The following is a 22108-nucleotide window of genomic DNA, read 5'->3' on the forward strand; positions in this document are numbered from 1 at the left end:
AGTGACTGTGTCAGTACTTTTACACATAGATAACACAATGGACAGATCTTGGTCAATTGTCAGCAGCATGTCACCAGTAAAAAACATTTGCTTTGATACAAAGGAAGCATTCCTAGTGGTCCATTCCATGTACGTACACTGAGATTGTCTGCCTTAACTGAGTGGTAAAAATTGATTGAGTTCACAACTCAGTGAGGTAGCACTGAATACAAATATAACAATGATGTACTGTTGAATGGGGAGGGTGCACTGATGGGGTAGAAAATATACAATTAATATTATAAGGGAAGAAGGAGTTCATATTATTCTGTACTTTCTGGTGCATAATTCAGGAGACATGATTGCACTACAACTATATACTAATTGTTACATGAACTGCATATAATCACACAGACACTTGTAGTAAATGGTTAGCTTTTTACCTGGAAGCCAGGATTCATCTAAACCTGACTCGTATGGAGTGGGATATACTTTTCCTTCAAAACACCATCAGTACATGGGGTGTATGTGTGCCAGATTCCAGATGTTTATAACACAGATGTCAGACATAGCAATATTGATGGTTTTCTTCATGTCAGAGGATTATTGATTTCACAACAACTCATATTACTACAACAATCTAATGGATGGGGGAACACACATAAAGAAGCCACACACCCATGGGGCCACACACAGGATGCCCATCACCCACACCAGGGCAGGAATAAAGTTACATACACAAAAACTCTGACCCCCGGTAGTAATAAAAACAATATTCTCTTTTCAATGTAGCTGTACTGTTGGGAGGTAACACCACACATATTTAAATTTAAGCACCTCTGTCCATAACTAGATCTCCTGTTTCTTCATGCTGATTTCTTCTATCAAGGTATTTCCAAATTGGTATTGTTAAGTACCCATTTAAAATTCTCAAGTCATATGATGATATAATAGTCTTAGCTGTCAGGACGTGATGCCTTCAACTGTGACTTGCATGTGCTTGAAAAAAATACAACTTACTACTGTTTGTCAAATTCATAGCCAAAACCTCCAAATGAGCTCATTGGTCTTTTCTTAAATGAATTAAATTGAATCAAGTAGTCTAAACAGCCAAAAAGGCTTTTTAGATACTGGTGATTTTTTTACCACTTTCAATATAATTTTTTGTCTTGTGATCGTTTATAGATGAATAATTTATCTTAGACTGGTAGATCCAATTGTTAATAATCATTCGCAAGAGTTGATTGTAATTTTATAACATGTCAAGGTGTATTAGAAGCATATCTAGCAACATATGTAATGTACTATTCGATGATGCTCAATAATTTGCAACCATGGTAGATAATAAGAGTTTGCATGATCAGTTATGTAATAAGTACTATTAAGGAGATGAGCATGTGTTATTGTGTAATTATACATGAAGATTATATGAGTTGCTATCCCACTGGAGACCCACCAGAAAGTTAAAGCCTGACAATACAGGGAGTCAGAATCTTGGCTGCTGAATCCAGAAGAAAATTTCCAACCCAGATTCATGGGCTACATTATGCAATAGCATGTGTATAATCATAGTGTACCAAACATGTACTTTGATAATTTGCGATGTCTTCACATTGTATGTGGTTGTAATAAAGAACTGTTTCTGTCTACAAAGCTATTCATGGCAAACTGCCCGACAGTGACAATTACTTTATTACACATGAACATGCTGAGTGTGGGGTAGTATATAGTCAACAACTGCTACATTACAAGTCTAACTGCTACAGTTAAGTTTTGTCTGGAAAGGAGCATCAAAGGGACAGTTACTAATAGTAGAGTGGCAAAGCAACAAATTTTGATGAAATCGTTCACTTTGTGATAAAAGCACCACATTTTCTGTGGAAGTTGAGTAAGGTATACTAAATCATTTGAGATACAATGCCACGTCAAAATCATTGCCTTAGGGCATGTTTTGAAACTTCTTAAACTAGGTTATAAGCCCATTTCTAACTGGTCAGGGACCATACAAGTGCATTCAAAATCTGTTTTTGCAGCATGAATGTATCTCAAATTTACAGGTGTAATCACTTCAAAATGTGGTAAAATAACATGTTTTTAAACACTTCTAACAGAGCCAATATTTCAGTGTTAAAAGTACATGTATGACCCAATACAAATAATATATTGCACACATATGGCTTCATATACAATGACCTGCGCTTTGTAACATAGTAAGCTAATGACATGGACGGGCACCTCCATTGATCAGCTTTTGGATATGACCATCCCTTGCTTGTCTATTCAGATGCAAAGTCTCAGTATATTCACTATTGAGCCAGCCCAGAGCACTTTTATGGCTTTCCTAACACATTTACTACCGATTTTATTTTTCAGGTTTTTTCAGCATGATATGATTGGTGATTTTAGTGGTACTGTATCTAATATGAAATAGTATGAATTAAGCAAATGTACCAAATTTGGTGTTTTATCAAAAAGTGATCGATTTTTTCACTTAGCCACTCTACTATGATTGCTAGCATTTTCCTTATAAACTTCATGGTTACTTAATATTTACAATATATTTTTTTAGTACAAAATGTGCATATTTCTGCTCAAAGAGTTAATGTGTCATGTTACTGAATGCACTAGCTATATTTTGTATTCTTTAAAATGATACAACCTACTGTATGGCTCTTGTTGTGCTGTGGCAGTCATAGTAGCTTCGCAGTCTTCTTCTTTAATGCTTCTAGCATCTTCTTCAATGAGGTAATCATTATTCTTCTCAATACTGGAGCCACTACAATTTTCATATCGTGGTTTAGGCAACTGGGCACTTTCTTCCCTGACAATTTTGACATCACGATAATCATTCATGCTAGAGGCACTACAACTCTTATATTGTGGTTTATGTAATTGACAATCTTCTTCCCTAATACTCCTAACATCGTGATAATCATTCATGCTAGAGGCACTACAACTTTTATATTGTGGTATTGGTAAAGGCTGGTAAGAAGGTGGCTCAACACGTGATGTATCAAACACAACTTTGTCACTCTTAGGACTGGGGGTTGGATTTTTGCCATTGTGAAATGGTAGCATTGTGTACATACTCAATTCATCATAAATATGGTTGCCATCTTTGTTAGCAGCATCTTGTTGTACAACTATTTTTGGTGGCTGCCTAAAATGATTATTTGCAAAAGTGCAAAACATAACATAAGTAAAGTTTCTACATTGTACACAGCTCAATATGTTTATGTAAAACATACATAGGAACATACCCAGGAGAACGTTTCACAAAAACCCTACTTGGCAACACTTCAAAAGTTTTCCAAACTTGCTACCATGTCACAGATTACTTGTTGAGCCTAAATAATACAATCCATGACCAGTTAGTGTGCAAATCCTTTTAAAGATTCTGGGTATATCCCTGCTTACATATGTCAATGTACTTGTCAGTACAGTAGCTAATACTTAACTGTACCTTCTGTGCATCCTCCAGACCACACCGATAAGAATTATTAATGTAATTACTGCTACTAATAGTAACCCAAAAACTATCCCAATGATCAGTGGTGTAGAATCACTGTGAATACTGTCACCATTAGACTTCTTCTCCCAGTAACAATCAGGATCAAGACACACTACCCATCCGTTTGGCAGGTACACTACTGGAGGATATTCCTGTTGCATATTGTCCTCTATCAAGTCAACAATCATTTGTGCAGTATAATGTATATTAGACTCAATCAATGCAGTAATAGTAGCTGTTGTATTATCCCAACATGTTGGTATAAACAAATAAAAATCTGTTGGACCGCAGTTGCACATATTCTTAAGGAGAACTTGAATTGAATCTACTAAACTGTGACTAGTAGTCTACAATGAACACAAATTTACTTTCATAACTAAAAATAACATGAATGCATTCACTTGTATGTATCAGTATGCATAAGCAACTGATACATAGAGCAGTAATTCAGATTAGAAAATGTAGGGGATTTACAAACTAAGTAACTCTATACTCAACAAAATAATTATTATGTTCTCAATACAGCTTACATTTAACAGTTGATGACAATCTGTCAAATTTTTCACATACAAGTCAAGGAGTGCTTTGTTACGCATTCCAGAACCTACATCTGAACTACTGTGATTAAAATCCCAATTGCAGTTAGGACTAAGGCAAACCACCCAGTCAGGTGACACATTAATGGCAGGAGGATCACTTCCCTCTATATCAGCTACCATTAGATCAATCAACATTTGTGCAGACTGGTCACCATCAAAATAGACCATTGTGGTGATCACACCTGTGGTATAGTTTATGCACATTAAATTGAGATTATGAAGATTATTGAAACCATCACAATTGCACACTGAATTGAACCATCTCCGCAAGTCTTCATACACAGTATCTATTTCCTTTGGAATTAATAGATGACAGCATTAACTAAATATCTTCTTTCTTACTTTTGTAAGTATTCTACAATTAGGGGTGTTCACATACAGAGTAAATGTTTTTGCTGTATTAGCAAAGAACACATGAAGGATAGAATGTAAAGACACATGCAGCACTAACCTTCAGAGAAGATATCATAATTCCACAGATGAAATACCCTTTGTGAAGACCCATACATATTAGCTGCCATGCAAGTAACAATCAAGTGGTGACTTTCCAGTATAAATCGGTGATAAACCTCGAGACTTCCATTATTATACAAAATGTACTTTCCAGAAAAGTTATTATGCACTTCCTTATAGTCAATGGATGAGCCATCTAATAGCCTCCATGCGATGACAGGTGTTGGGTAAGCATAGCTAACACCACATGTTAGTAGAGCATTTTTATTTTCTCTACTCTGGTCCTTGATAATTGTAGTAATGTTGGCAATGAGTATCGGCTTTGCTACAGAACATTCAGTATATCATGTTATAGAACTGTAAATGCATAACTGTGTATGTAAAAATGCAGAAGCTAAGCTTTCAGCAACTATGTCACTATGGAATGCAATTATACACATGGTGCAGTGAATTAATACTGGGGACTAATAACCTACAGCAGGAATGTGTCATTGCTCATGGATAGTGATTGGACCTAAGTTCCACGATGATTTCAACACCACTATGCATAGAAAAGCAGTTTGGTATTCTTTTGCTTCCCCAGGTCACCTGGTCCCTATTATACAGCTGAGTAGACTGGAGTAATATGAATACAGTTTTGTGCTCAAGGAAACAACAATAGCAACTGAACAATACTAAACATCTAAAAATGGTACTTTGTGATTGCTAGTCCAGTGCTCTAACTACTGACTTGGCTGAGCTTCTTGGCTGTATATGCATGCATGTAAAAACTACGTATATATTATATATTCTTACAAGCAATCCTGAAATCAAAGTAAATAGTAACATTTCCATATTCATTCTTAGCATCACAGACATATTCCCCACTATCAGTAATATCAGCAGTGAAGATCATAACACTATCATTGTTAGTGGGTTGACAAGATGAACAAGTGTCTGGGATGGACCAGTTGTACACTGGATCTGGTGAAGATGACACAGTACAATTGAGTACCACTTGTTCACTGATATTCACCAACACTGTCTGGTTCTGTTTAGACAGTAACTCTGGAGGCCCTACAAATAATAGGCTATAAGATTAAGCACATCAATATTATGATGCACTTACATATAACATCCATTAGTATATCTGCTGTCAGTGGACCAACAAAACAAACATAATTTCCTTGATCCTCAGCAGTAACATCATAAATAAACAGCCCAGTTGCATTTTGAGTATATTTGGTTGTCTCATTAACCCACACTGGCTCATTATCAAGCACCCATGTAGCACTGTTATATTCTGTTCCGTAGTCTACTGAACAGTTGATAAATACACTGGATCCTCGCAGCACATTTCTTTCTTCAAGTAAATATGATTTATTACTAAATATAAATGTCGGATATACTGTGGGTGAAACAATCGTACAATTCATAAATAAAAATCTGGGAGTTTTATATTGTTTGTGCAGCAAAAATAAACTACAGTACATAAATGCAACAGAGATACATAACATCAAAATTAATAGATATGCATAGATGACTTTGAAGCATGCAACTTGTGTGCAGATGTCCAAGTATACTTGTAAGCATGAGCATGCATATGCATACAAACTAATCCAGTGAACATGGAACACCTGTGTGTGTGTGTGTGTGTGTGTGTGTGTGTGTGTGTGTGTTGGAACAAGTTAAAGGCAACTTATTGTAAAGTACCTAAAAGAGAAGCTGTACTGTGGCTTACAGATGATGGCATACAGAATGTAAAATCCAAACAAGTGTTTTATCTGTGAAGTGAGACATGACAGCTGGTAATAAAGCCTCCTTCCATACTGCAAGTCTGTTGCTTAATTAAACAGTGTTTTATTTAAATATTTAACCTATTACTGTGCTCTTGTAATAATTATTTACATAGCATGACCATAACTTAATGCTCGCTTTGTGTGTAAATATAGCAGGTTGTTTGTAAGCATGTATATGTACATAATACCTATACGGCTATTTACATCTTATACTAACAGATAACAATCACTCTAAACAGGACAGAGATCGTTCCATATTCATTTCCAGCTTCACAGACATATTCCCCACTATCAGTAATATCAGTAGTGAAGATCATAACACTATCATTGTTGGTGTGTGGACAAGATGAACAAGTGTCTGGGATGGACCAGTTGTACACTGGGTCTGGTGAAGATGACACAGTACAATTGAGTACCACTTGTTCACTAACATTCACCAACACTGTCTGGTTTTGTATAGAGAGTAACTCTGGAGGTCCTACATGAACAAGCATATGAACAGTGAAGTGATTGTATAGCCACAGTTGTACATGCATAGCATAATTTTAACACAGATGATATTGTTAAAAGAAGTATGTAACCATGTACCACTGTTATTTACCAACAAGTATAGACGTGTTTCAACCTAAGGTGTGGTCTGGCAAAAACTTGCTATGGCTTTGGGTTTCCAGGAAAAGTGAGGACAAAAAGTATTGAACGTTCTACTGCAAAAACCTTCCCTAAGCAGAATTAGTCATCATGGCACAAGTATGTACTTTTACCTACTAACTCACTTTGTAATACCAATAGTCTATCTTTCAGTATGATTCCTTTGCAATAGCATTTAAAAAATTTTCCGATACAGCATAGAGTACATATGTTTTTTTCCCTCTAAAAATGGTGTCTCATTGTGCACACATGATTTTTAGAGTGCCACACCCTAGATTGCAACACGTCTATACCTTCCACACTGTTACAGTTTAGCACATGGTGAAAAGTTTGGAAACTGGCTAATTAGTTAATGAATATTATTTGAACACCATGACTCTTGTAAGCTTTTCCTAGGTGAAGTTGGAGTTGGAAGCCAGTCAGCGTATTTTCTAGAATCGTTCTTGAATGCGAAATGTATGCTTTGTACAAACCCAAAAATGCTGGACAAACTGATTAAGTAGAACAGTAGCTGTTTTACCCATGCTAGGTCATGTAGCCATTCTCAACTTTTTCTAACACAGTTGCAGATCCAGTCCACTGTGAGGTATGGACGATATGGTAACTATAGCTAGCTACAGTACAGACATATTATATAGAGAATTACCCATAAGCATATCCGAATATCTACAACTCCATCATTAACAGTATCTTTATCAAAAAGTCCACTAAACATCTAGGAGTTACAATCACAAATAATTTTTCAAGGTTCAAACACATTAATAACATCATGTCTAAGGCTCTAGTCAGTCAAAGCATTTTTACAAGGAAATCTGAAGTCATGTCCAACTCATATCAAATCAAAATGTTATAACACCATAATAAGAGCAATTTTAGAATATGCCAACCCTGTATGGTCCACTTACACCAGAAGAGACAATGAAAAGCTTGAATGAGTGTTAGGCCTGAGTCAAACATGCTCAAAATTTTGCCCAAATGCTTCCAAGAATTTCCCAAAATTTCAGCTATTATGCTCTTCACTTATTATGCTTGCATTGTGCTCCTAGGTTAGCATATTTCTTACAATTTTAATCTGTGAATGCTCTATTAGAGTATTTCACTACAATGTGACTGTTCTATTAGAGAGTATTGATTTAAGGAGCTATGTACAATGCATTTGTTAGCAGTTTCTACCGATTGCTCTATTAGGGAATTTTGATCTATTTTCATGGAATTGAGCTCCATGGTTTTAAACACCTAATACGCTAGCATTATGCTGGCACAGCACGCCAGCCTATTATGCTTTTATCATGCTAGCATATTTGATGCAGGCTTACTGAGTGCAGAGGAAAGTTACCAGATTCATAATGGCCGACTTCTCACATTTCAGCAGTGTAACAAACATGCTCACTGATGCAGTCTAAAATACTGAAGCCAACTACCCAATACGGTTAAACTGTGTATAACCTTATTGAAATATGTCTTGTTGAGTTAATCTAATCCAAAACAGCAAATAAGTGTGACTCCCAAAATGCCATGGTAAAAAAAAAGTGAAATTCAAGTTGGCAGCCAAGAAATATATAGTAGGTAAACAGCAAAATTTTAATAATGGTGATTCAGGTGAATTTGCAGTGCCTCCTCCAAGTTTCACTAGGACTCAGCAACAAATTTACCTGAATATTCATTATTAAAGTTTTTCCATATACCTATATACCATCACAGCCATTTCTTGGCCACCAACTTGGTCTTTTGGGGGACACACTCTTTTTTACAGCTTGGCTGTTTTGGAATAGATATCCATTCTTTTTGTATTTGTATACTCCAAAGCAGTCCATAGGCCAGCTTTGGGGCTTCTTTTTACCAGTCTTCTTTTCTACAGGAAAACAGAGATCTGGATTAAAACAATTTTTAATATTATAATTATACAAATTATATATAAATTTTCTCAACAGACAGACAGTACCATGCAACAATTCCAACTTGCTTCAAGCTATTCCTTGTTACGAATTACTATGTAACCAGTTATATTACTACAGTGACTATTAATCTATTACATAACTTAGTTGCAAAGTAGCTGAACTCTCTACAGGTGAGTTGTTTGTAGCTGAATTCTCCACAGGCTGATTTGTTTGTAGCTGGACTCCCTACTGGGTGACATGTTTTTAGCTGAACTTTCTACAGGTGACTAGCTTGTAGCTGAACTCTCTACAAATGACTTATTTCTAGCTAATCTCTCTACTGGGTGACCTGTTTGTAACTGAATTTTACAAAGTGGTTTTTTTCTAGCTGATTTCTCTACTGTATGGCTTGAACTCTCTACAGGGTGACTTATTTGTAGCTGAACTCTACAAGTGACATGTTTCTAGCTACCTTTCTATATACAGGATGACTTGTTTGTAACTGAACTCTCCACATGGTGATTTATAATTGTTCTCTCTACAGATGATTTGTTTGTAGGTAACTTGTTTATAGCTGAATTCTCTACAGGGTGACTTGTTTGTAGCTGAAGTCTCTACAGGATGATTTTTTTGTAGTTGAACTCTCCAGGCAGCACCTATGCAGTTTATCTAGTTTGCTGGTAGCTGTGGATATCACTTCTTTTCCTGTACTTTTTTCTTTTTTTACAAGAACAACAGAAACAGCATCAAATGAATGAAATCTGTCATTTAAAAATAAACTAGCTCTTTACATTATGTAAGTAATTTGAACTGTATACAAACTGAATGTTCTATTAGGGTGACTGATTGCACACTTGCTACACATAGTTGGATTTCACTTTATAACTCAGTGGCATTGACTCCGATTCTTCTATACCACTGCAAGTACTTCTATGATGATTATTCCATCTACAAACTGGCACTATTCTTAGTGGATATCTGGTAGGCATGAAAACATAAGTTTTTTTATTCACAATTTGATTGTGTCAATTGTGACACAGGTTGGGTTTTATGTCATATCTCCATGGCCTTTATCTTAATTCATTTCAAACCACAACAGGCACCCCTACATAGGTTACTCCATCCACATAGCAATTTTCAACTCAATCCTTCAAGGGGTTTACCCTGTGTGCGTGACAGAAGTTCAATCTTATTGTCGGTCAGAACTCCAAGGTTGTTCATGGGATTCCCACCAAACTTGGTACTAAGATTCACTTTAATGAGCCCTTTAAGTGTGCCAAATTTCAGCTTGATTGGAGTGCACATTTGCAGATTTTCCAGAGTGTGTGAAATGAAGAAAAAAATGAAGGAATTAAAATTTGGCCACTTATATCTCGGAAATGGCTTGACTTCAAATTTGATAGGTAGACTCCCTATCTGGCAGGCACTTCTGTAACAAATTTAGTTCCAATCAGATAACATATGTGTGAAAATCATGTTTTCTTTCTTCCTGTTATATTCATGGTGTGGCATGCCGGCTTTTTGGGCTGCACGACACACTACTGTATGTCTTGATCCTTATCGCTTGTAACACCAGAGGTCATGACCAAGGATTTTGTCATATTTATGCAAGGTCAATATAATACAGCAACATTCTTCCCAAGATCAGACTGTGTCTACCACCTGCTCCAATCAACCACCCAGCACCAATCGGAGTTGTCATTAGTATCCCCAACTATTACCCCTTAGACTTCAACAAGTTTGATACTGAAATTTGATTGGCTGAAAACGTGGTCTCTAAATCCCGTAGAGCCACGCTCATGTCCAATAGAGACCACGCTCTGAGGCGATACGAAACACGGAAATTATGCACCAGTAACATTAGCAGCTCACAGGCGTTTAAATGGCTAGTAACAGCCGTACTCAACAAGAGGGAGGTGTAACACGCTCCTTTCTACTACATAACACCACATTTCTTGTTTAAACAAGCAGCTATCAACATCCAAAAACAAGTTGTCAAGCAAATTGTAGTCTGCTTCGAAATGTAATTAAGCGTGCCTGTAACATTGGCAACACATGGGCGTTTAAATTGGAACGGTACTGAATTAGAGGGAGGCTTGTTATAAAGTACCTGTCAAGGTACAATGAGTTGAAGTCTAAATCATTATGCTGGTTATGTGCACTACATGGACATGTATATACAATAATATAGTTAGCTTAAATAACAATAACATCATGATAAATGTCTCATTTATTTCCAGCATAGTTGATAGTGACAGATGAGCAAGAAGATATATTGAACACAGGAGTACAAGAAGATGAATATTCCAAAGACAATGAACCATGTACAGATTTGGAATTCACTTGTGCAATAGTATTTTCAGTATTGATATCATCACAATGAGGCCGTTTTGGTTTTGTTGCACTGACAATGCATCCATTGTTTAATATATCAGATACCTGCTCTTGCTGATGTTTGGAGGCTTGTTTGTAGTGTACTGCTTCAACACTTCTGTGGCCAGTTCTTTCCATGATTCGTTGTTCGTCTATACACCCAGATTGATGTAATCTAGTAGCAACTGTAGTCCTTAAAGAATGATTGGTACGATAACCTAGAATGCCACCATTTTGACACATCCTGTTAATTGTAGTACCCAGTTTTGTATGCCCTATAGGTTGACTTGAATACCAACATCCAGGCAAAGGCTTCTGTAGTGGTTTTAAATAATATGCATTATCAGGACGATCTGAGGGACACAAGCTGTTATACAATTTATAAAGTCGCACAAAGCAACGTTCTGGTTTCTCTATGTTTGCGTGATGTATCACTACCTTGGGTTTGATTTTCCTGCCTCGTAGTCCACCAGGATGATTCTTTGAAATATCCTCCTTGTAAGTTAGATATGGTCTCTCTCCAGCATTTTCTATCAACTGAATTTGTGATGGTCTGTGTCGAAGATCTCTGTGCTCCTTACCACCACGAAGAGAGAAATAGAGCCCATTCATATACAGCATGGTATCTACCAAGCACTGTGGAGTGCTGTCTCCTAAAATTCCCTTCTCCCATAGTATTTCCTCTTCAGCAAATGTAATTGGCTCTGCTTGTCGTTGTGTAGTTCCTATTCCAGCTGACTGCAACCTTTTCATCTCTGAGTCTAACACCTTTCTAAATTGAGCAAACTCCTTGTCCTTAAAAATATCAATTGTAGGTATTCCATTGGCTCTAACGAATCTCATGATTCCACAACAGATGTGGTGCAATGTGTTAGGAAGAAATACAGAACCATCTTTCTTTCTTACTTCTAATATAAATGGACACATCCAGTGTTGCAATTCTGTACTCGTAATATTGTGTAAGGAAGGTATAATAACATTAGTTTCTTTCCTTCGATAGGATACCCAGTCATGCCACAACTTGGCACAATACTTGTTGTCTTGTTGCGTTTTCTCTGGTACTGCACTCTTCATAACTTGTTCGATATCCTTGCTAGAAACGGGTTTTGCAAAAGGCCTGTTGCCGGCCATGGCTGACTGGTCGATTAACTGTGAAACAGCCACAGCGTGACGGTCTTTCTTGGTGGCGGGCACAACAGTTTCTTGTAACTTTGACATGCTCTTGTCATCGAGTTCTTCAAAGGCTTGAAGAAACATTTCATCTATCTCTATCTCTGTTAAGTTGGTATGAGCGGAGAAACCAACACGAGTAACGTTGTTGCTGGTAGGTGTGTCCGCTTTGCTGTCCGAAACAAATAGAAACAGTTCGTTATCAAGGAAGTCCTTTAGTTCTTACACCTGAGAGTCAGCAATAGTAGCCATTATTGAGTTGTCATGTAGTGAAAGCAGAATTTCAAATTTCTGTTACCATGGTGAGTCTAAATAAGTTAGACGTAAAGAACCAATGGGTTCTACGGGATTTAGAAAACCCTGAGGCCCTTAGTAGCGCCCTCGCTTCGCTCGGGCGCTACAGCCCAGGGCCTTCGAGTTTTCTAAATCCCAGTAGAACCCTGGTTCTTGACGTCTAACTATTATATAAAAATGATTACATTTTACTGTAATGTTGTACATGTGCATTAATCCTCAAACTTAGGCTACACATTTTTGGAAAATTAAATAGAATAAGACATTATCTATGCTACAGCCTATATAACACACTAGCTAGCTAGCAATGGGTGAAGATCATCCTTGCTTCATGGATCAATCTTACCATTCCAGACCTTTACAGAAAGAGCCTTAAAACAGCTCTAAAAGTTACAAGAATATAAAACAATAATTACTTTTAAAGATGCTTAACACACTTGAAGCAGGTGCTGGAGAACAGTGGGTGACTCTGTGACAAATTAAAGTAATTTATAATGTTTCTAAAGGTTATTATTATTATTTCACAGTGAACGACCACACTAACCATAATTATTCTATTTTGCCAACCCAGTTATTTAGCCTTCAAATAATGCAAATGTGCTGATTGCTGTGATCAAACGACCAACCCTATAGAGTTATGTTTGCAATATATACCAGGGTATACTGAGCTCATAAACTCATGTACATAATAATTATTAATTGTATCTAAGCACTAGTTTTAGTGTTGCACACCAGTATGCAAATAACCGGTAATTAACCAGTGTTGTCTAGGTTACACCCACTTGGTAAACCATAAATTATTCCTGCTGACAAGTGTTAACATCATACTAAAACCTCAAAGCATGTGTAAATATGCGATTGTAATAACTGTTATTGCAAGACAGGACGTTGATGGTCATTTTGGCACCACCCTAAACATTCCAGCAGGCGTGTTGAGTACATGTTATGTCAGGCAATTGGAAACAGTGGAAATGGAAACTGGAAATGGAAATTGGTCAAATCGTCATATAAATGTACCTTAGAGTAAAACCCTTGTTTAGTGGCCACCTTTGAAAGACCACCTTCTTATAAAGACCACCCCTGTACAAAGACCACATTGTAATTAGATCTCAAAGATGGCCAAGGACCACTTTTTGGTCACCTTTGATAAAGACCACCTATTTACATGGTAATATTTGGTAAGCTTCAAAAACATGACTGTATTTCATGGTTCATATCAATATCATCTCTTTTTTCACACTTTACTCAAGTCATGTACCATCATTGCTTAGTTTGTACCAGTATAGATACTACTATGGTAACAGAATGCGTTATGTAATAGTTGTAACATGGGCATGAGGGCTTTGCCTGATATGTATGCCCGACTGCCCGAGGGCATACATATCAGGCAAAGCCCGAATTCCCATGTTACAGCTAATATGTAACACTTATTAGGCTGATAGCCTGTACAGGGTGATCAATCACCCAAGTCAATACGAGTGCAGCCACTGGATGTAATATATATATATGCATACCTAAATTTTCAATTATGGGTCAGCAGCTAGTATGTTCTGGTTACGTTCGGTTATGATAAACAGACATATCCTAGAAAAATCATGGAGAATTTCCGTTACGCGAGTTTAATGTTTCAGTGCTATTGAATCGTTTATGGGAATACTAAGCAGTTCACTAAAGGCCTAGACAGGTAAGCTTGCTTGTAGAGTGGTTATTCCATGCAGAGTGGTAGCTTCATGATGGGGTGTGTGTCCGTATTCGAAAGCGTGCGGAAATGATCGAATAAATAAGCTATAGCACTAGTTTTCACCTTAGCCCAATGTTTTTCAACTCATAGGATGGTGAGGATAACAAAACGCTCTTTGTCTGTGTGGTTTACATGGCAAAATCCAAGCTGTGCATTGTAATTACGTGAGTATTATTCGATCCCACAATTGATTTTGGCATCTACGTCTATATAATCAGTGCCCAGTTGTAGCCTGGCTACATTTCATATGTAGCCCGGTTAGCTGGGCTACATATGAAATGTAGCCCGGGTGGTTCCTTTGATCTGAGGTGCGAAAGTGTTACATATAAAAATATTCCACATAAGTAAAATGTAGCTATCAGACTACAACCTACTGTATCAATGAAGAGCCTAGTCTTTCTAGCTGCTCTGTTCTGTTAGAGTAGTGACTGTTATAGTAGGGTAGTTGATAACACTGAAATTTAAAAATGTTCTCTATGCTACATTTATGCACAGTTTCAGAGATATGGACTTTTCCTACTTATGGACCACCTCTGGTCTCAAGGGATTCGGATAACTGAGGTTCCACTGTACATGGAATGTTCTAGAATAATCTAGTACTTCTATTGGTAGACCTATAAAATTACAAACAGTTATTTATTTACAAACTAGAATTTTCATTCATAATGCAGAAATTAAGTGAGGTGAACAGCCAAGATAGTAGTGGTTCAGTGGTTAAGGATGCTAGTGTTAGGTATGGAGGTCCCTGGTTCAAGTTCTGGTAAGTTTTTTCGGCATATTTTGTGCACTTTATTTACCCCACAGTGACTGCTATACAATTTTACACTTGTTTGGTTTTTGCTTAATAGCTGCAACTCTATATTTTTGCTTTTCAAACTATCAAAAGGCACTGCTATGATGATCGGCCTATGTACACACCAATTTTCCAGTTATTCCCATACTCGATTTACCTGTAGCCATGACAGAAGTTTGATTTTTTACATGAACAAACACTCATAATTCCTTGGAGATTCACTTGGATTCACCACTATACCTCTTCATTTGTGCCAAAGATCAAGGCAATCAAAGTACATGTTTACATTTTGTAGCAATTTTTGCAAAGTGTGCGGAAATAAATCGGCATAAGAAAAAACCCAAAGAAACTTTGAACACCCTTATCTCGTAAATGGCTTTTGTGAACTTAATCAAATTTGTTGTATGGTCTACCCTACCTGGCAGACAGCTGTAATACAAAACTGGTGTGCTTTGGAAAAGGGACCATGGAGCTATGCATGTGTGAAAAAGCTGTTTTATTTCTTCCTGTCAATATACTCATGGTGTGGCGCACCAGCTTTCTTGGCTGCATGACACACTGTACTGTTTGTTTTGTACCATTATTATTGTGAAACTTTTGATATGATACAATTAATGAAAAGCTAAAGGTAATATGGAGATTATCTATGTATAACAATGAAATGCATATACATATATAGCGGTATACTTACTAGCAAGAATAACTGTAAAAAACATGTAGATTCCACCGTATTCATTTCCAGCTTCACAAACATATTCCCCACTATCAGTAATATCAGCAATGAAGATCATAACTCTATCATTGTTGGTATGTGGACAAGATGAACAAGTGTCTGGGATGGACCAGTTGTACACTGGATCTGGTGAAGATGACACAGTACAATTGAGTACCACTTGTTCACCACGAGGCACAATTACTGTCTGGCTCTTTTCAAATAGCAATTCTGGAGGGCCTATAATAAATATATGTGTAAATACCCAATGCATAAACAGTACTGGTTAGCTATGTACACATCAGTACTATTATAAGTTTGAAATATCAGATCACTATAATACAATGTTGTTAAAGAAGTATCACATGACAGTAAGAAATTTGTTAGTATCGCAAAAGAGTTACAGCAATATACATGTATACATGTAGATGAACATTTTCTAATATGTAGGAGAACAATGTACTAACATAATATAGCACAACAACAATTATTGTATAGCTAGGTAATTTAAATGTGTAAAGGTCAAATAAACAACTATTGTCATTCACAAAGGAACAAACCATGTCGAAAGTATTGACATAATAATAACAATTATTTGTAAATTGTGATAACAGCGGTGGGGGAACTGGTTAGGCAGGGTAGGAAAATGTCTACTCCACAGCCAGTGATTTATATATAAGGCAATTCAAAGTGTCTTCAGAGATTTACTCTCAGAAAAGTCATGTTTTTTTTTTCATTTTTGCTCAAGCATGCCCTCATCCTACATGCATGATGAGTTGATGACTGTGCTTTGCACAATACAGACATCAGTGACAGAAATTGATCTTGGATCAAGTTGCTTGCCCAATTTGGAATATTGAATAATGATTCTAACAGATTCTATCAACTTTTTTTGATAAAATGTGAAAACTGATGAAACAAATGAATACCAAAATCTCTGTATAATAGTGTGTTTGCTTATTAGTGATGTTTACATACCCAAGTATATTAATACTCCTTCAGCTGCATTACTATGATCAGTTTTACTCCTGCACAAATACCTTCCAGCATCAGACTTCACAGGTGGATCAAAAGTTAAGAAACTGCCGTCAACTGCAACATAAAGATTGTGTAATTACCTGTGCTAATTAACTCTGTTATACAAGATTATTCATATCCTAACTGAAACACCTAACAGCTACTTATCAACAGTGTCACCTGTCACCAGTACAAGATCTAATCATGACCAAAAATCCTACACTACCATACATCAATAAATAGACAACTAATTTTCCCCTAGAAACAGTACCTGAATGGAATGGACTACAACTAGACATCGTCAATCAACCAACTAGTGACAGCTTCAAACAATCATTATACAATCACTATTTCTGTTCTGTACACATTAGCACCTATTCCCCAGCAGGCCCTGCTAAGTAAACTTAGGGATTTCCCACATTGCTACAATGCCAAGTAAGGATTTTCCTATCATCTCTTGTTTTATTACTGGAACTCTACTAATTTCTTTATTTTATTTCATTAGTATACATAAAATCTTCATAGATTACCACATATTCTAGCAGTTTCTGTAGTAGGAGCCATCACATTCCAGTTTGGATCAAGCCATTCCACTGGTATCTCACTGTAGTCACTCTCAAAACAAGCAAATGATGCAAAGTCTGTACTGCTATCATATTGTTGAGATTCTGGAACCATCATTAAAGCAGCATCACTGCTGGTAGCTGTTATCAAAATGATCCACCCTAGATTTTATAATTATTTATAACTTCTGAGTGTGAACTTCTGTAGTATGTAATAGGTACATGCATGCATTAGTAGAAATCAACATTACTGTCATATGTAAGTATTAATCAATTAAACAATCTCTAATTTTCTACTAGTTACATAATGCTTCACATAATTATACTGTTAACAAACCCAACATATATGGTGTATTTGACATCATCATGGTGACTCCTTCAGGTGAAGTAAAACAGACTTCAACTGCGTACATGTGATAGTAGTGTTTACTGAATATATACGTACATCAACTTTCACTTTTCATATCCTGTGACCTAGTGATGTGCAATATGTGATATATATCGAAATAATTATCGTGATAATTTTTATATATATATAGTGATATGATATAGAATCTTTATATTGTGATATAATCCTAGGTATAGATTTTATAATTAGAGAAAAATGTACCCAAGATGTCATTGTACACTGCACTTTTTTTTGATAAAAGAGCTTGCAGTGTTATATGCTAGTCATGTACCACGTTGTATTGTACTTCTAGTACATCACTGTTACAAGTGTCAGCAATGTAAATACACTAGCAGAGTGATGAGTTGTATATTGTGATATATATTGTATCATGATATGTTGTATACAATAATCGTGATAGGAAAATATCCTACATCGCACACCACTACTGTGACCGGATTTGTGAAAAGGGGTCTTCCACACACATTCAATTCTATGAACTCGGAAGACCATAAGTTGATTTATAATTTCTCAGCATCACCTTCCACCTTGCCACCTCTAAATTCATTGCTGCTATAACTGATCACGTGCACCAGCATTTCAATGTTTAAACAAATTAACCATCATTTTTAGCTATGGAAAACCTTTCTTCCTGCTTCAGAAAGGTAAGAATAAAATCCTTGTAGTGACTACTACTGACATATAGCCTGCTGTTGCCGTAATTATGGTTGCTTCCTCAATGAAAAATAACTGCCCGCCTACATCAAAACTGAGGAAGTGGCTAATGAGAAACTAGCAATCTACTTTTCCTGGCCTAACTTGGCATTCAAGACACTGAAAATTTCTCCATCCATTAAGCTATATAATTCTCACTACTGACCAAATTTCAAGGCAATATAGCATTTTCCAAATAATAGTTATACGGGCACAATGTGGAGTCTGAAATTTATAAACCCTCAGGCCCTTAGTGGCGCCCTCACTTCACTCGTGCGCTACAGCCCAGGCCTTCGGGTTTATAAATTTCATAGACTCCACATTGTGCCCGTATAACTGCTTTAGACTCTATTTCACATTGCACTCAGATTACTTACCTCATCCATGGCTGTTTCTGTTGTAGGCTCGGCGAAAGCGGCTGGTTTTCTTGATAATACTAGCGCCATGGCAACTATGCGTCCTCACATGACAAAATAATAGCGCTCGTTAAATCACTCCACGTGAACAATGCATAGCGATTGGATAAACCTACATTTTGAGCATATGCTATATTGTGCCTGAAGGCGTGGAGTATATTAGAAAACAAGGTGGAGTATATGAGATTTATTACCCACCCAAACAGCCTAAATAGAGTCTAATAAGAAGTTATTACTTGTCAAATTTGGTAAATTGGATGTGTGTGTAAGACCCCTTTTCACAAATCTGGTCACATATAAGTAGGTGTGTGTGACTGTGTGTGTTTTAGTTGCTTTCATAATAACAAAGACACAGCCATGTGTATGTGCAACAGAGTAGCGTAGATGTTCAGGCACAATTTTTCTACATGCTGTGATATATAGCTAAATCTGATTTCTATGCTTAGCTATCTACAACACAGCTGTGGAACTATAGAGTAATTACATGTCTAGTAAACCTTAAAAAGAATACAAAGATGCTCAGCTCACTCTAACTGGAACATAGTAAGCACATGCAACATACTTTGGATTCTACATATCATGTATTGGAAGCTATAGGGTTTGGGGATCCATTGCAAAACAGGACACATTAAATTTTAGTATACTCCAGTGAGGCATCCCAGGGGTGGTTTTAGGGGGTTTCTTCATGGGGTTTCCAGAAACCCCCTCTGAAAATAGCGTGTACCCCCACGATTCGTGTGGGTGATAAAAAATCACCAAGAGTTATAGATACTGTATTATAATAGAACTTTTTCTACTAGCGAAACTTCATACCTTTGCCTTTGAAATCCCCATTATGGCGTTCAACAGCATGTACGTGGTGACCTTTTTTTTTTGGTCTTCAACTTGCAGCTAGCAATTCCAGAGTGGAAACCCCCTCTGAAAATTTCTAGATCTGCCCCTGCACCCAATCAGCACTGCCAAGCACATGAAAGAGATTGTGGCCCGGTTGACATTTTTGCAAGGGGGTATCATGTAGGTACGTGCTAAAGGGAGATCTGTAATTTACTGCAGTCAAGTCTTGACCAGCCAAAATTTTACTTTGACTTGTGACTAAGAGCCTTTTTCAATCTTTGACCGGTGACTTAGTGACTATATTGACTTGGCACGAATTTGGTAGCCTTGACCTTTGACTTAGACTTTTATTGCAGTCGCAGATCTACCTACAGTGAGTGCCTGTGTGTCACCCCCTTATTTTTGGTAGGACTGAAAACCCAAACCAGAGGCTGCAGTGCTTGTGGTACTTTTATTACATCTCCATCTGATGGCAAAAACTATAGCTAGCTAGGAAACAGTACCAGAAAGCTACACAACTCAACACCGTACTTGTATTATAAATCATAGTATACCATACTTTTATTTTAAATAGGGAATGAAATGCATGGAAAGGGCAAGGAGCAATAGAGCATATCAAAACATTTAACTTAATCACCATAACTGTACATTATAAAAATTTGTGAAAAATGACACCATCTATTATATAAATATACTGAGCCATTAAACACGGAGTCATAACTTCCACATACTTCAATTTATGGAGATCCGATATGGCTTATCAGAATCCTTGATGAATGGCAATTCGAGTGATTTAAGAGAAAAAGCAGGATATATAGAGCCTTGTATCGCCAGCCATTATGTATTCAGGTACGTATAGACCTTTTGCAGGTAAGCTGCTGCCATAGCAACATCCGCCATCTTGTAGTACAACCCGTTTTGCAACCATGATAGCGTTGCTTATAAGAGTAAAACAATACCCAGGAAGTAGAGCTGCTTCTCCTACATTCCACAGCAAAGGTTGCTCGTTGACCAGGTTAAACGTACGCTCTCCCCTATGCTACAGGGTTGCAAAACGGGTTGTACTCCAAGATGGCAGATGTTGCTATGGCAGCAGCTCACCTGCAAAGGGTCTAAATCGGGAAATACACATAAATGTAAAACTGGCTCTGTGTAAACTGGGGCACGGCTTACTTTGGGTAGATTCTTAAGTGTTGACACATAGAATCAAGTTTGGCGAATTCGGTTGAGGCATAGCAGCTTCCTTTTGGGGGGTTTTCCCGGCCACCTAAGTAGTTAAATTCAAACTCCCGAGAAACTCCCCGGACTGGCCGAATATTGACTCCTTGAGCCGAACCGAATATTGACTTGAACCGAACTTTTCTAGCTACATAGCTAATTATTATTTTTGTATCTATGGTATTAGTGTGAGTCTGCGAGTATTGCCAGGGCTCCTGTACTGACCGTGACATTCCTGGCCACAAAAGTGACAGCTCACTCCCTCCATATAGCTACTACTACATGGACTAGCTACCATCATAATTTCTTACTAACACAGTATCCAACCAGACAGCTTCATCATCATCGGTTTATCGTCCCCTGCGTCCCTGTCAGCTCGGTAATGTAGCTACCAGAAAAGCCGGGTTCAGTTTTCCCCAATACTTTAAGATGATGGAACACGTACCTAACAATATTCTTGAAGAGCAATCCACCCTGAGAGATTTTCATCAACCACCTTAGTTGTCATCAAACGATAAACACTTTTATGTATGCATGTTAGCTATTATATTTATGTTTTTCCGAGTGTTTTTCACTTATACACCTATCAAAGTTTTGCCCCACCTACCCCCATGCGGGCAAACGAGGGGCCTAACGAAGGAATTAGACTAAAAATTTGGCCCCGGGTGCGGGGCTTTAGACTATGCTGCTTATTTTAACCATATAATTGAAAAAAACTTACTTCTGTAAAGATATCTTGCTTTCGGCGTATAGCTATGTATTCAGTCAGTGTACAGAAGCTAAATAACTACCAGCATACCAGTTATTGAATTATTAAATACCAACACACGTTCGCAGAGCTCTCAACTCTCACGCATTCTGTGTGAGTCTCACGCAGTGAAACAAAATCTCACTCTCTCACTCATAGCACCTCTAAACTCACGCATTAGTATCTCTGACTCACAGTAATGTTAATCTCGAGCCAAAGCAGCCGTTTCTTAGCATCACGTGATCACTCGTAAGGGTGCGTCATTTATGTTAGGGTTGTTCA

General features: G+C 37.2%; 2 protein-coding genes across 2 annotated transcripts; both read right to left on the bottom strand.

Annotated features, from left to right (window-relative positions):
• Positions 1-2518: 2518 nt before the first annotated feature.
• LOC136250596 (cell adhesion molecule DSCAML1-like) lies at positions 2519-21112 on the bottom strand. The gene is made up of 13 exons (XM_066042824.1): positions 21034-21112; positions 17846-17982; positions 17476-17670; positions 16907-17020; positions 15908-16168; positions 6538-6798; positions 5651-5929; positions 5338-5598; positions 4541-4867; positions 4432-4484; positions 4021-4383; positions 3443-3837; positions 2519-3139 (listed from the first exon to the last, which is right to left on the bottom strand). The coding sequence occupies exons 2-13, from the start codon at positions 17919-17921 to the stop codon at positions 2608-2610; spliced, it is 3117 nt and encodes a 1038-aa protein (XP_065898896.1). The 5' UTR covers positions 17922-17982; positions 21034-21112; the 3' UTR covers positions 2519-2607.
• On the bottom strand, positions 11371-12418 carry LOC136251600 (uncharacterized protein KIAA1958-like). The gene is made up of 2 exons (XM_066044059.1): positions 11479-12418; positions 11371-11411 (listed from the first exon to the last, which is right to left on the bottom strand). Exons 1-2 carry the CDS (start codon positions 12347-12349, stop codon positions 11371-11373), a joined length of 912 nt encoding a protein of 303 aa, XP_065900131.1. The 5' UTR covers positions 12350-12418.
• Positions 21113-22108: the final 996 nt, after the last annotated feature.

The sequence above is a fragment of the Dysidea avara genome, chromosome 3 (assembly GCF_963678975.1).
Source record: "Dysidea avara chromosome 3, odDysAvar1.4, whole genome shotgun sequence".
Taxonomy (NCBI): Eukaryota; Metazoa; Porifera; class Demospongiae; order Dictyoceratida; family Dysideidae; genus Dysidea; species Dysidea avara.

Bases quoted from the DNA above. Each gene is read 5' to 3' on its own strand.
- LOC136251600 (XM_066044059.1), bottom strand. From the start codon at position 12,349: ATGGCCGGCAACAGGCCTTTTGCAAAACCCGTTTCTAGCAAGGATATC. The intron at 11,412-11,478 runs GTACTACAATTA...TCATTCTTTAAG, and splicing joins TATAGGGCATACAAAACTGG to GACTACAGTTGCTACTAGAT.
- LOC136250596 (XM_066042824.1), bottom strand. From the start codon at position 17,921: ATGTACGCAGTTGAAGTCTGTTTTACTTCACCTGAAGGAGTCACCATG. The intron at 6,799-15,907 runs GTAAGTATACCG...TTGTTCATGTAG, and splicing joins TTTTACAGTTATTCTTGCTA to GACCTCCAGAGTTACTCTCT. The intron at 4,485-4,540 runs GTTAGTGCTGCA...TTGCTAATACAG, and splicing joins TTATGATATCTTCTCTGAAG to CAAAAACATTTACTCTGTAT.